Source organism: Notothenia rossii (genome assembly GCF_949606895.1).
Source record: "Notothenia rossii genome assembly, chromosome: 6".
Taxonomy (NCBI): Eukaryota; Metazoa; Chordata; class Actinopteri; order Perciformes; family Nototheniidae; genus Notothenia; species Notothenia rossii.
Genome location: NC_136909.1, coordinates 68,775,266 through 68,788,912, shown reverse-complemented (window position 1 = coordinate 68,788,912; position 13,647 = coordinate 68,775,266). Strand labels below are relative to the sequence as shown.

The following is a 13,647-nucleotide window of genomic DNA, read 5'->3' as shown; positions in this document are numbered from 1 at the left end:
TGCAAGCAGTGCTTCTGGGGTGTGGAACGTGCTGGGGCCTGCTGCGTTATAAAGACAAGCCCTGCACCGCTGGCCGTACACAAGACTGCAGGAATGAGGGCACCATGAATGGTTTTCTCTGTGTGACAATGACTGCAGCACTCAGCGGAGAGGGAATGGTCAGAGGTCCTTGCTACCGACAGGCAGCAGTGTGTGTGTGCGCGTGTGCGCGCGCGTGTGTGGGTGTGTGTGTATATATACACTGAAAAAATTACCCAGGAATGTGAGGATACATGCCAAAGACAAAGAATTTGAGTCGCATTCAATGGAACATTACCCTCCTCGCCCTCTGAAGAAATATCACAATCCCATCAAAAGATCTGGCCTCAGAGCCACACTGGATGGAACTAATGGAAGTCTTGTGCACTGGCTTAAGCCCGTGGAGGAGTTTGATCGATGAGATTTTTCATGCAGATGAATTTTCCTTCGACAGCAGGAGAGAAACCCAATAGCAGCTGATTAAATCTTGCCTGGAATAGTGTTAATGTACAAGCTACAAGTGATATTTTCCATGAAGATCATACACGCAGAGATTTGTTTTTCTAGCAACACATTCATTGGGTTTTTCAAATTTATTTATAGATTTATATCTCACAAAATCTTTCCATACAGTTGAATTTACACATTCTTTACGCTCAATTACGGTTTAATCCTTACTTGAGGCATGAATACTCACATTGATGCCACAGTTTGAGCAAGAGAGGAGCCTCAAGTAAGCATTCAGACATATGTGAATCGGAAACTCAGACACAGCTACAACTTAATAAATACTTTACAAAAATAATGCAGGCTTTTTACAATAAGGATGTGCCTCAGAGACACAAGGGACATGGTGGTAAATGTATGGTTTGAAAAGAGTGTGCATGCTATATAGACTCACAAGTTTACAATGGGAACCTGGATATTGTGGATGACAAATTGGGAGAAAATTAGATAACCCTGTTCTCTGCTACCCCCCCCGAGCCCCCAACACATTCCTGAAGGATCTCATTATTCTATTACCACAGGCCTCTCAGATTCACCAAACATAAACAATCTATGGAGACGAACATGGACACAATCTAAACGAACATTCCTGGAATAATAATTTTCCCTTTTTAAGAATACAAACTTGGTTCTCCCTTTTAATAACCAGATCTGTGAGAGTTGTTATTGGTGACGCAAATACTTTTTTTCAGAGGCATATTTTGTAAAAAAAAACTAAAACGAGCAACGTCGTCTGACTGGTTTTGGTGAAGTCAAGAAAAGTTCTTTGTGAGCAAATAAGTGTTCTGACTGTACGGTTTTCCTTCCTCTTCAAAAAGGTCTTGTTCCTCAGAGCCTAAAAGTTATTGTGTTATTGGATCAAAAACAGTACCATTGCTGAGGTTTAGCTGAACATTTTCGCAGCCGGCTAGAATTCCGTTGCTTCTTCAAACTGTTTGTAGTAGTCGTCGTCCTGAGGGTTGTCGGGACATTTCTGCCCGTTGTTTGGCGGCCTGGCTTGGTTGTAGCGGCTCCAGTCTCCTTTGCAGATGATCCAGGGCAGGATGTCCACCTTGTAGTGCAGGTCAGCTGAGAACTCTGTGCTGATGAGGTTGGGACTGCCGGCTCCTTTCCCGCGAGTGATGAGCTTCATGTTGTCGTCGTAGCAACAGTGCTGAGCTGCCAGCGTGGTGGACTCCAGTGTTAGCATGGAGCGGATGCAGTAACGGGCCGTGGGCTTGTAGATCTCCAGCTTCTCTTTTGGCCCGCTGGCATCTTTCCAACGGAAATCTCGCTGCGTGGGAACATCGTGTACGGCGGCGGTGCTGTACGCCACCTCAGTGGGGTAAGAGCAAGGGCAGCTGGGAAGGTCGTTTGCCACCTTGGTCATGTATTTCTTCAAGAAGTCGCTCTTGCAGTTCATCCATCGCTCGCAACTGTCTGTGTCTGCAATAAATTAAGACAGTATAAATACTCCTTCATAGCCTAAGAAGATGAAACTGTCAGAAGGTGATATATTTAACATAAAGGTGTGTTTTCACTGGGTTGGCTACGAGAAAGAAGAAAAAGAGGGCATGGGCATACTTTGCTCTTCCTGCCCTGCTGCTCATTTTCATCTCTGCCCAGTAAGTGTGTGCAGGAGCGCTGCTGCCAAAGTGATGAATCAAATTTGATAATGTAAGAACATTTAAGTTACGGAAAGTCTGCTAGGACAAGAGTAGGCAGAATCTTACCAACGCCAAAGAGCTCCGTGGCATTGAACTCATCGGTTCCAGCTAACAGGCTCACTTCAGTAGCTGCTGTCTTGAAGGCATCTTCAATACCTTTTAGAGAGATGAAAACACCATCAAAATGGATCCATAGAAGAAATCAACTTGAGGACTTACAAAATACCCTCCAATAATGCGTTCTTTACCTGGGCAGTTGGGCATATCACAAGTTCTTGACTCAGTGGCTGTGCAGGCATAACCACATGACCTGGTTCTCTTCTGGTTGCCGTTCCCACAGGTGACGCTGCAGGCAGTCCAGTCACTCCAGTCCCCCTCTCCGTCCATATAGTCTGGATTCAAGAGAAAGAAAGAGAGAGATCTTTAGCTCTGATGCCGGCCACATGCTGAACTTACTCAGGCCTGTTAGCATGCCTCACTAATAATAAGTGGGGGGAGGACATGAAAGGGGAAGTGGGGGAGCTCAAAGTTCTCTTTGACTTCGGCCCTCAAAGCAGATACTACGCAAGCCTACACACACGCAGCAGCACACATGCGCTATGCTGTACATGGCATAGGGCACACTATGTGTCTTCAGTCAGTGAAGCAACGGTCAGGAATTCCAACAAAGCTACAGGGGATCCAACAGGGAGTCCACAAATAGACTTTTTCTAAGTATCCTTGACACATTGGCAGCATCATACACCATTCAGTTGCTCTATCTGTGATTCATGGGTTGGAAAATGGGAAGTGAAATGGCAAGAAATCCTCTTTAACTCCAATTATCATTGAGCAGATCACTGTAATGGGTATACATGGAAACAGTTACATGAGACTCTACGATCACTACCACACACAAACACACACAACACACACATCTTGAAAGCAGCATTTTATCAATGAGGAGAATTAATGTGGGCATGCTGGGATGGAAGTATTTCTGGCCGGGGTCCAAACCTTCCTATACACCCCCCGCTGCCATCTGCCCCTCATTATGAGCATTTTGTATGAATAAAGGCCAGATAGTCATCTAGCGCTGAGCCCCTCCCACTTACATAGCCTATCCGTCCAATGAGCATGAGGCAGCTGGGACAAAAGTCACAGTTTAGAAAAGGTAATAACAGTCCCCCAGCCTGGAGATGGGACTGAATTGAATACCAATGTCTTGTGATGGATGACCCTTGCTTGCAGAGTTATGATTATTAGGGTTAAAAAAATCATGATAAAAATGTCCTGTCCATTGTGTGGTATGATATAAATGATGAGTGAGATATTACCACAGCAATAAGACAGAAACATTAAACATGGGCTATGGTTAGAAAGGAAAAGATTATAAAATCGCCTCCCTAACCGCTGTAGTGCAAGTGCAAGTTGATAAAATGACATTTTCCAAAGCATACGCATTCCTGTTCGACCATGTTGGTTTGGGCATGCTTCGACACGGGCCTGACGCATACAGTACGACGGTGAGTGTAAATTCTTCCCCAGCAGATTTATCAGTGGGGTTACTTTTGGAGAGTGTTGTGAGGATGGTGTGGCAGCCCTAACGGATCTTCTGGCCCCATTCCTCCAGCTGAACTTTGATGTAGCAAAGGCGTTTAAAATGTGTCACGTAGCTAACTCTGCACCACATCTCATAAAAAAGTGTTAAAGGCTTCAATCAGGGGCTCCCAAAGGCTCGCCTGGGAGGACTGCACTTATTATGGTGACAGCATAAATCAGCAAATCTGCAAATTACAGATTCCACATCAGACCAGAGCCATCTGCTCAAATAAGAGCCTATGGACCCGCTAAATATTCTGCCACGTGCATTGCGCACTCATTTCCTTGCACCTTCAAATCATTCTCACCATATTCAGTTTGAGCTTTGCTTCCACCCCCGGCTCCTCCTCTCCTGTCCCAGTCTGCAGGCGGCCTGAGGAAGTTGCTGTCCTCACGGTCGCTCCCGTAGGTGAGATCTTTCTCCTCCGTCTGATGGGTGGTGGAAGAGGAGGAGGGTGAAGAAGAGCGAGGCCACCAGTTTCTCCAGTTTGGAGTAGCCCAGTTTGGTTTGCTCTCCTTACGGAGGCCTTTCTCTGGCTCATGGCCCTCCAGTGCATCCACCACTTCAATGGTCACCTGTGTTAAAGAACAGAAGTAGATTTCAAGTGGATATTAAACACAAAGTCATCAAATAAGTTAATTGTTTTGTTAAAAAAAAAATCAGGAAAAGGCCTTTGAATTCTTGTGAATTGTGTGTCTACATGTATCCAAAGTGTACCTCAAACTAAATATTTTTGAGAATGTTGATACATTTTGGGTCGATCCATTGCCGTGGGGGGACACTTTCAGATACCCCCATGCACAATATTACCCCCTCCCCCTTTCTGTCCTCACACATGTGCCTCCCAGATGAGGGGGGACCACCACCCCTGCCCCACAGTCACCCTCCCACCTCATGGGCTCTCTCCACCTAAACACAAAGTTCAAAGGGCTACTCAGCCTCCTCCAGACCATGAAAGCCAGATGAATCCAAGGATCAAAGACACCCACCTCCTCCTCCCCCCCATCTCCAACAGCCTCACGCCCTTGCTCAATTGGTTGCTGCGCTCTCTTCCCACATCTTGAGATGTTAATACACTTTGTTTGTGCTCGGATTTAGCAGTGATGCTATCAGAAATGGAAAGAACCCTCGCTGGATTAGACAGGAGAATGATTTAAACATGGCAGCGGTTAATCGGCCATCTGCACCTCTGAGGGACTTTATGGGTAAGGGGGCTTGCCACATATTAACATAAGCTGCCGTCTGTCTTCCTGCACATGGGTTAGTAGTAGTGAGGCATTGCTGGTTAGTGTCTGCTTTTCAGCTGTCATTATGATGGACGCGAGACCTCAGTGTAAGCTTCACTACGAGCCAGGAAGTGTGAAAGGGGGATAAGGAAGGGAGAGAAAAAGGGGGTAGTGATGTGCACCAACTGATTCCCCTCCTTCCTGTTTGCTCTTCCTGTGCTGTGTGGTTGAGTAGCCATGTCTTACGATTAAGTGAAAGCATCAAAGCAGGTGCACAGACACACATGGTCACCTGTATGTTGGGATTCTGGCCATTGATGTCTGCTTTGGAGAGGTCGGGGAAGTTGTGCAGGTCTAGGAGGAAGGCTCCAGGGCTGTCCCGGTGCACGTTGGTGCCCTGTGCCCAGGGGAGGGTGGCAGGCCGGTGGGCCAACCGGTGTTCTGTTCCAGACTTCCGGTCTTCAGGAGCCAGTTTGGCCGAAGAGCTGCTTTTTGCATTGATATTGTTCTGCTAAGGAGAGAAAGGGAGACTGTATGAATACATTAAAGGTCACCTATTATGCAAAATCCACTTTTGCATGTCTTTTATACACTGTGTAAAGAGATTCTGAAAGTTTCAGGAAAAAAAGATTAGCTCTCTTTTTTCCCTGATCCATTCATATAAAAACCTGTCTGAAAAAGAGCTGATCAGATTTTGGCCACTTTATGATGTCATAACGATGTTTTGGCTTGTGTAACCATTAGCCAATCACCAACCAAGGTAACACCCCCCCCCCCCCCCCCACCACCACCTTATCACCTGAATCTCCTCCTTGAGCAGCATTGTGTTTTTTTAACCAAATATCTCACAGAGGGGCAGACAGAGAATCAGCACTTATGAAACAGGGCTGAAACAGATGGGTATATGGGATGTACAATGCATGATCTGTTTGGTATTTCGAGGCCAAGCACTTCAGAGAAAAGTTTTGTATATATCTGAGACCTATAATAAAGTAATGAAAAACATTATAATAGGGGACCTTTAATGTTTGTGCAATCAAAATATATGAGTATTTATAGAAAATACTTGTGTGGGAATGTTTATAGTAGGGAACCTGTCACTTGGCATCTACAGAGGCATCACCCTCAGCTACTTTAGAGGGATGTTGACAGAGGTTCATGTAGCCATGACCTCTGTCATATATCCTGTGGGCAGTGGACTCTGGAGCCCAGAAATAAGGAGCCACTGAAACAGTGGAACAAGCATCACTGAGTCTGTCTGCTACCACCAAAATACAAAGTGTCTAGAGCCTGCATTCAGAGCCAACGTCACAATTAGACTATATATTTTTCCTTTTTTAACTGAGAGAGATTGCTCCAGCTTTACGGTAGTTATATGATGAGGACATCTATAGCATGTCCTGGTGTTGCGTGGGAGAAAAAAGCATGCAAGACTGATGGGTTTCCTGCACTGTGGCCAAACAGGGAAACCTAAGCAAACATTACAAAATAATTACATCTGCCTTCTCTACGACAGAAAAACATTTAGTCTTGTGACAAGGGGGTTATAAATTCATCCCCAAAGGACAGTTGAGGACATATGGCCCCTGTCAGGTATGCACAGAAGGAACAATTATTCCTCAATTGGACAGACGGCCATAAGTAGTCGGCAATCATCCGTTCTCGGGTGGCAGAAAATAAGATCAAAGAAAGCCATCAATCATGTTTCCTTGTTTTCTTTTTTTCACACTTTTTTCTTAGCGTTTTTGTGGCTGGGCTGAGGCCTGAGAATATGGCAGCAGTGCTGTAGTGTTGCGGTGGCCAGTCACAGACAAAGTGTCAGCTCAGCCACATTGTGGTGGGCATAAAAGCCCCCAGTGGAGCTGTTTGTGTCCAGCCAAGGTGCACTCTGGGACAATATAGATGCTGTAAATGGAGCCACACAGCAAGGGAGGAAGGATTATAAATGTACAACTAACTTTTATTCAACCGCTGAGGGATCAGCGGCTGTACAGAAAGTCTTGTGGCATTGTGACTTTTTAGTGATTCTAGATTTCACAGATGCATTTCTACAAATGTAAAGACGTTCACATCATATATCTTAATGTACGCTACTGTCATAATTACAATGATTATACCATTGCTCATTACTCTCAGGAAGATATGCACTTTGTGTGTAGCCACCAAATAAAAAACAGAGAGAGTTTTAGATAAGATGATGAGTTTTTATGAGAACTTAGGTTTTAAATCATAACATTTAAAGATGATTCTGAAATGGCATATCCCAATAAAAACCACAAGTGTATTTTCCATAACCAAACGATTATGGCTGAATGCTCGGTATAGAAAGACATTCCTACTAAATAGTTTTTGCATCCGATATTGACCATTTATGTGAACATCACAGGACCCTCTCTGGTTCTATCACAAGTACTCAGGCTTTGAGATGCCCACGTGATAACCCCGTCTTTCAAGTTCCCAGCCTTCAGAAGTCACTCAGTCACTGTAACAGAGCTCCACTGACGGATCAGACTGTGAGTGTCAGACAACACTCACAGGTTCAATCACAATGTAAATACATCCGCACAATTGTAAAGACACCAAACAGGTGTGGTTGATTTCCTTTTGGTGGATCATATTTTGGATATCAGCTGCAGACCACACAAGTTGCTCTTCATGTTTAATGATGCTGATAATAGAACAGGGATTTCACAGCCACTGACGAAGGACAATTTCCTTTGTTTTCCCAAAAGTCGTTGTTGAATGAAGATTTGCTACGTTCTGCACGAGTTGGTTTATGAAAAGAAAGCAGATGCCACTACAAATGTGTCAGAATACACAAAGTGTTGTGACTTGAAACCCAGTCACAGTGTTTGCAGGTATATTAATCCCTCATAATCCGGTTGAATCCTGTCTGGATTTTCTGTTATTTCATATTATGCTGTTTTACACATTAGGCGGATTTTAAATCCTGACACACATTTGGTTTGTTTAAAGTCAGATTTGTAAGCATTCTGATCAATCCCAGAGCAACACTTAAGGTGATGCTTCGCTGAGTGCTTGTAAACACATTGTTTATCAGTTTATGGGCAAATATTAGTAGTTTAACACTAATACAGTTATATTTCTGATTCTTCTTGCAGAAGGGAGTGTAAGAATTCTTTATATGAGAGGATTGCTATTGTTTTATACAAAAATAGGGAATAAGAAGTGCTACAAGTTCTAAATATAGTCCTTAAGTAAAATCCTGTTGATAAAATCCTTGAGTGAAATTCCTAATAGGAACATTGGTAGATTGAATAGCTGAAAATGGTGATAATTAAGACAGAAAGGGGGGAAATCTAAGCACAAAAATGAAATTTGTATTGTCGTATTAACTGATTTTTGTTCTGTCTCAATCAGTTTTTCAGAAATAAGATTCGGGAGAATTAGCATAGTTTGAAATGATGGAAAGACTGAACAACATAGGAATTAGTCATCGGACAGGAATGGCCGTTGTGTATCAGTTGTGTAAATTCCTGATAATGTCAACATAAACACCTCTCTGTCTTTTCCAAGTGAATCTCAGCAGAGCCTTTTAACACAACGTAATGATACGGCCCAGACTCAAACAGTGCACAGGAGTTACCCATATTAATGTGAAAAAATCAGCAGAGTTGCCCTTTGATGGCGGGCTGCTCTACAGTCCCTATCACTCAACTGAGATCTCCCTCAACGAGGAACGTGCTTTAATTTGGAGATCAAAAGTGACACACCATTCCTCAGTTCATCTGGGGCCTCCCAGGATGTCACCCCCCACTCTCAAAAGCCATGAATGAACACTTGCACACACAAGCCACCCCCTCTCCCTTCCTCACAGTATCTCCTCTTCTTTTCCCGCTTCCCCTTTTTTCACTTTGTGAGGGCTGCTTAAAGGGGCATGACTCCATTTTCAATTGGGAGCAACTCAGGGGTCCTTCCCCCTGGGAGGCTGGCAGGAAATGAAGGCAGTGCACATTGTGCCAGATGCTTTTCAACACTACACTCATCTAGGTGGAAGAGAACACTATCCTTCCTCTGTCACACGACTCACTCTGGGATTACGTACGTGTTTATGTACTGAATCAAACTGAGATGGTACATGCCAGAGAGGAGCTCAGATTTAAGCTGTTTCAATACATATACAAAAGAAGAAAATACGCTCAAAAGCAGCTTAAGATAAAGAAATACTGTTTTATTAAATATATAATTACACCCCCACTGTGGATGAAACTGCCTTCCTGGGTCAGTGACGATGATGATGTGTCGTGGACCAAATCATTTCCTGTCCCCACTACAGGTGCATGGAGCCGCATCCTGTCATTTGTGTTTTTGTGAATGGCATTTTAAATATGACACCTTGGAATGACAATACACCCCCTGGCCCGTGACAAGCCCGGCTGAAAGATGACATCATCGTCTTCAGTGGCAGACCAGTGAAGCATATCTGCACAAAGTGGGAGCATTCATTAGCAAAATTAAAAAAAACACATTCAGCTTTCCTCAACATGGGGCATGTGTTGCAGTGTTGGGCCCTTTTATCACAAGCCAGAATTTCTTTGTAAATGTAAACGAGTGACAAATGGGAAAGTGGGAAAATATTTGTTGCAGCAATTCCCCAGGAGAAACTTTCCTCATCCTGTGACAAATATTCCACAAATTCCTGGAATATTTCTTCAGCTTTGCATGCCCTAATATCCAACAGAACACAGGCTTGCTGTTGCATATAGGCAGGCAGGTCTACAGTGATAGTGAAGATAAGAGAAATTACCCTCATCATCCTCTGTTAAAGTCAAAATTATTTCCCTTCATTTCCACCAGCCCTAAAATAAAGAATTTATGAAGGGCATAAATACCCATTTATCACCAGGACTTGACGAAAGTATTTCAGTAGCATGCTAAATATACATCAAAGGCAGCTGAGGGATGCTAAACACTCTCTTAAAAATCCTGTTGATCCCAGACCTGACTTAACCCTCGAGTCAGGATTTTAGGCTCTGCTGGAGTCTGTGCTTTAAGCTGATGTTTAAAATGGCCAGTTAAACTGTTAAACCTGTCTTAAGTGGTGTCATGCTGACAAATGTGTCCCTTGTGAAATGTTGTTGTGGCACGTTCTAAACTGGACCACAACCCAACAGCGTCCCATTAAAAGCTGTATTTTGCCTAAACTAAATCAAGTAAAAAATGTTACTTTATTTATATATATCATTCTATTTCATAGCTTTTCCTTTACATTGGGCATTAATATCTGATCTGCATATTTGGCTGTGTCAATATATGTTTGTATATTGCAGGCTCAAAGGAAACAAACAGGACTTAAGGCTTGATCTGGATCAGGGCAGAAGTCAGTCTGATGGCAGACTCTCCTCCAGTGGGGCATATTGGATGGGCACCCTGAGGGGTTCAGCTCTGACCTCATCAACTGAAAGCTTGGATGACAGTGATGAGCCCATGATGACAGAGAAGTGCCTGCAGCTAGCATTCAACCCACGACTAAAGGGAGGTGCGTCTGGAGGAGGGGGCTGATCTCTGACCCTGCCTCATCTCCCATCCCTCTGCTGGCTCCCTGCCATTCCCGGGGGACACCCCAGGGAGACCACAATCGTATGTAGGCTATGTCAACAAGAGACTCACATAGTTCCCGGGGAATGGAGGCTATAGTTTACCTGGGCTCCAATGCGCCTTTATCAAACCATCTGTGACCCAATGAGCCCCCTTACTGTAGATATCCTCTTTTGTATCAAAATCCCCTAAAGAAATCTTCCATCTAAGCACTAGGCCTACACTATCAGTTTTCCTCACCTCTGTAAGTGCTGTGTCCTGATCCAGGCTCAGAGTCTCGTTTCCCTGTGGCAGCGGGATGCTCCGCAGTACCGTGATGTGCAAGGTGAGGAGAAGTAGTCCCAGGAGGAGCAGCACTTCCGCCGCCAGACGCACCATCCTTTTGACGCGGCCGCTCTTAGGAGCCTGCGGTGTGGCCGGAGCTCCCACTCCGCCTCCTCCCGGTGCAGAGACCCCAATCTCCGGATCCGCCGGGGACGAGGAGCCGCAACACCACTTCGGAGCCACTTCGGGAATCAGAATTGCAAAGTTGAAGGGAAAAGGTTCGGAGGAGGGGGCAGTCGAATACTTCTGGAAGTAGTATATTGAAGACTAATTTGGATCCAGTTGGATTTTAAACTTGTCTTGAATCAAGATTGATCTTCTTTTACTGATTGTTCCTATACTTTCATCTAAATATAGTATAAGGTATTGCACTGATATGCCAGGAGTAGCCTACTGCAGGGCTGGTCCTGCGCGCAGCACTAACACGTTCCCCTCTTGTTGCTCCCTCGTCAGATCTCCAAAGCTCAGGAAACTTGCAGCCCAGTTGCCCCGTGGTGTCCCCGCCACATTCTCAGCCTCACACTTCACTTTTCCTCACTTCCTCTCCAGCCACTTTGCGCATTTCTTGATATGTCCTCATTGTGCGCTTTCCTATGTTATACGACGACACTACCTTTGGAGAAAAGAGTGCAGGTAGTTAAATATATCTTCCCAGTTAGGTGGAGTTCTGTCCTCTTCAGAAACAGCATTCATCCATTATGCTGTGGATGGAGCCAACCTAAATGAAGACACGGGCTGGCGTGCGTCTCTAACGAGTCCTGTTGGAGGAAAAAAGTCAAACCATAGCAAACTACGGCTTACTAAAACACACGCTGTTGTTGATGTGCGCTCTTGAGGTGGTTTTATACTATACGCCCCTGTGCAGGCGCCCTCCCCCTGGTTAACTCTTTCGCCCCTCTCCTCCCCAAACGGTTGTCCGGCCAGGTTTAACACCATATTCTTGTTTGGAAACAACCAAGAGTCACATAAAGCTTATTTTCCAGCATACAGATGTGATTACTATAAATCATTCAGGATAGTCATAGTTCATAGTCAGGACCAAGCTGATATGGATTTATGTTTAAAATCTACAAAATATCTTGACAGAGTAGAAGAACTAGAATTATAATTAGTCCCACAATGGGGAAATTAACATTTTTACAGCAAAAGAGCAGAGCAAAGAGGAAACATTCATACATAGGCATGACATATTCATGTTAGCAATTACACAAATTACATTTACAAAAAGTATCCAGATGGACAAAACTTCCTCGTGTTATTGGGGGACATTTCAATACGCATTCGATCACGTATATTTATAGTGATTACGTTATCCAAACACACTTTTTTTTATACAAAAAAGCCTCTACACAGGCACATGAAACATCCTAAAGTATCCTTGGTGGTCCCCGGAGGCGCACTGGACACACAGGCGCGTCACAGCGCGAGGGAAGAGACCCGGAGGCGCGTGACAGGAGGCCTGCCTCTCCTGTGGACATGTGTGCTGCAGCAGCCTCGTCCCAGGCTTTGATTAAAACGCTCATACGGAAGGTGCTGTAACACTTCGCTTAAGCGAGACAAATGGTGCGTAATGTGATTAGCCCTTGTGAGACTTTTTATTGTCCGCTTCAAAGGACAGGTCGCTGTGTCAAATTATGCACCAAGCGGGGATGCTGCTGCTCCAGCATGGGTGACAGTTCACTGAGCCCCGGAGGCACGGGGGAGACCGCGGTGCATCTAATGTCGTTTGTCACCTTTGAAGTCGACACATTCAGTTTGGGCACAAGTGGAACAATAATGTTACTGACGATGACGAACACGATCTCATTACTGTTATGGATTGTTTGACAGTGTGGTAACAGCTTTCATAAAACCATTTAAACGTATATTGTTTTGTTTCCTTTCTATGCAGGCATTATCCTTGATGGTGGTGCCAAATGGCGCGTTACGCATGCACAGCTCAAGACAGTGGAACAGCAGAGCCAAAACGTCCCCCAAATTACTGTTAAATATGAACATGAAAAAAACAAGTACACTTAAACATGATTGAACTTATTCTTAAATAATACTGTTTTAAATGTATTTAATACAAGCATAAATCTCGACAAAGGGTCATCATATATTTGTTTTACAGCTCTTGTTGTCATGAGTCTTAAGGGGTGATTCTGAGACTTTTGGTAAACTCATGCTCAATGTACATCTGATGCCCATGTGTGCACAGTGAGTACATCTGGTCTGAGTGGCAGCTAACTTATTATCCTTAAGAATGCCAGCGGAGTAACTGGCAGCAGATAATGATGTGCAGAAATGAGCAATGCAACATCTTTGATCACTGATATCACCCAAATATCATATTTCGTCCAGTACCGTATTCCCATACATCACAAATAAACTGAACTATGTCACAAATATCTGATAAGATCAAGCATCTGAATAAATCGAAAGAAATTAAACTTAATTGTCATCTGCATTAATGAAACACACCACCCCGGCCCACTTCATTATGCTCAAGTGGTTCCCAGTATACAGCTTTGCTGCAGTCTTACTCATAGTCCAGCATAGCTGTCTAAACCATGTAAATCTGCTCTTTGTCTGCTTCACTTCAAAAATCCCTTTCCAGAATAGAAAAATCTCTTGTCTAAATGGAAAACAGAGAGCTGAGAGAATAGCTTGCCTGCTTTGGACACAGTGGTGGACATCAAAGGCGTAGCAGAGGATCCCCCTTCAGAATAGCAGCTACATGCCATTCCAATAAGTGCAGTGTATTTGGATCTGCAGTTCAAAAGGGGTTGGTGCAGGCAGGTCT

At 44.2% G+C, this 13,647-nt stretch overlaps 1 protein-coding gene across 2 annotated transcripts; it reads right to left on the bottom strand.

The window, feature by feature from the left end:
* Window positions 1–596: 596 nt before the first annotated feature.
* Window positions 597–11,692, bottom strand: ism1 (isthmin 1). Of its 2 annotated transcripts, none has more exons than XM_079688033.1 (6): window positions 10,779–11,692; window positions 5,272–5,490; window positions 4,061–4,328; window positions 2,420–2,563; window positions 2,238–2,327; window positions 597–1,950 (listed from the first exon to the last, which is right to left on the bottom strand). In XM_079688033.1, the coding sequence occupies exons 1-6, from the start codon at window positions 10,914–10,916 to the stop codon at window positions 1,433–1,435; spliced, it is 1,377 nt and encodes a 458-aa protein (XP_079544159.1). In that variant the 5' UTR covers window positions 10,917–11,692; the 3' UTR covers window positions 597–1,432. The 2 variants fall into 2 exon arrangements, with proteins under 2 accessions (XP_079544159.1, XP_079544160.1); XM_079688034.1 differs by having other exon boundaries at window positions 5,272–5,487.
* Between the last annotated feature and the right edge of the window lie 1,955 nt (window positions 11,693–13,647).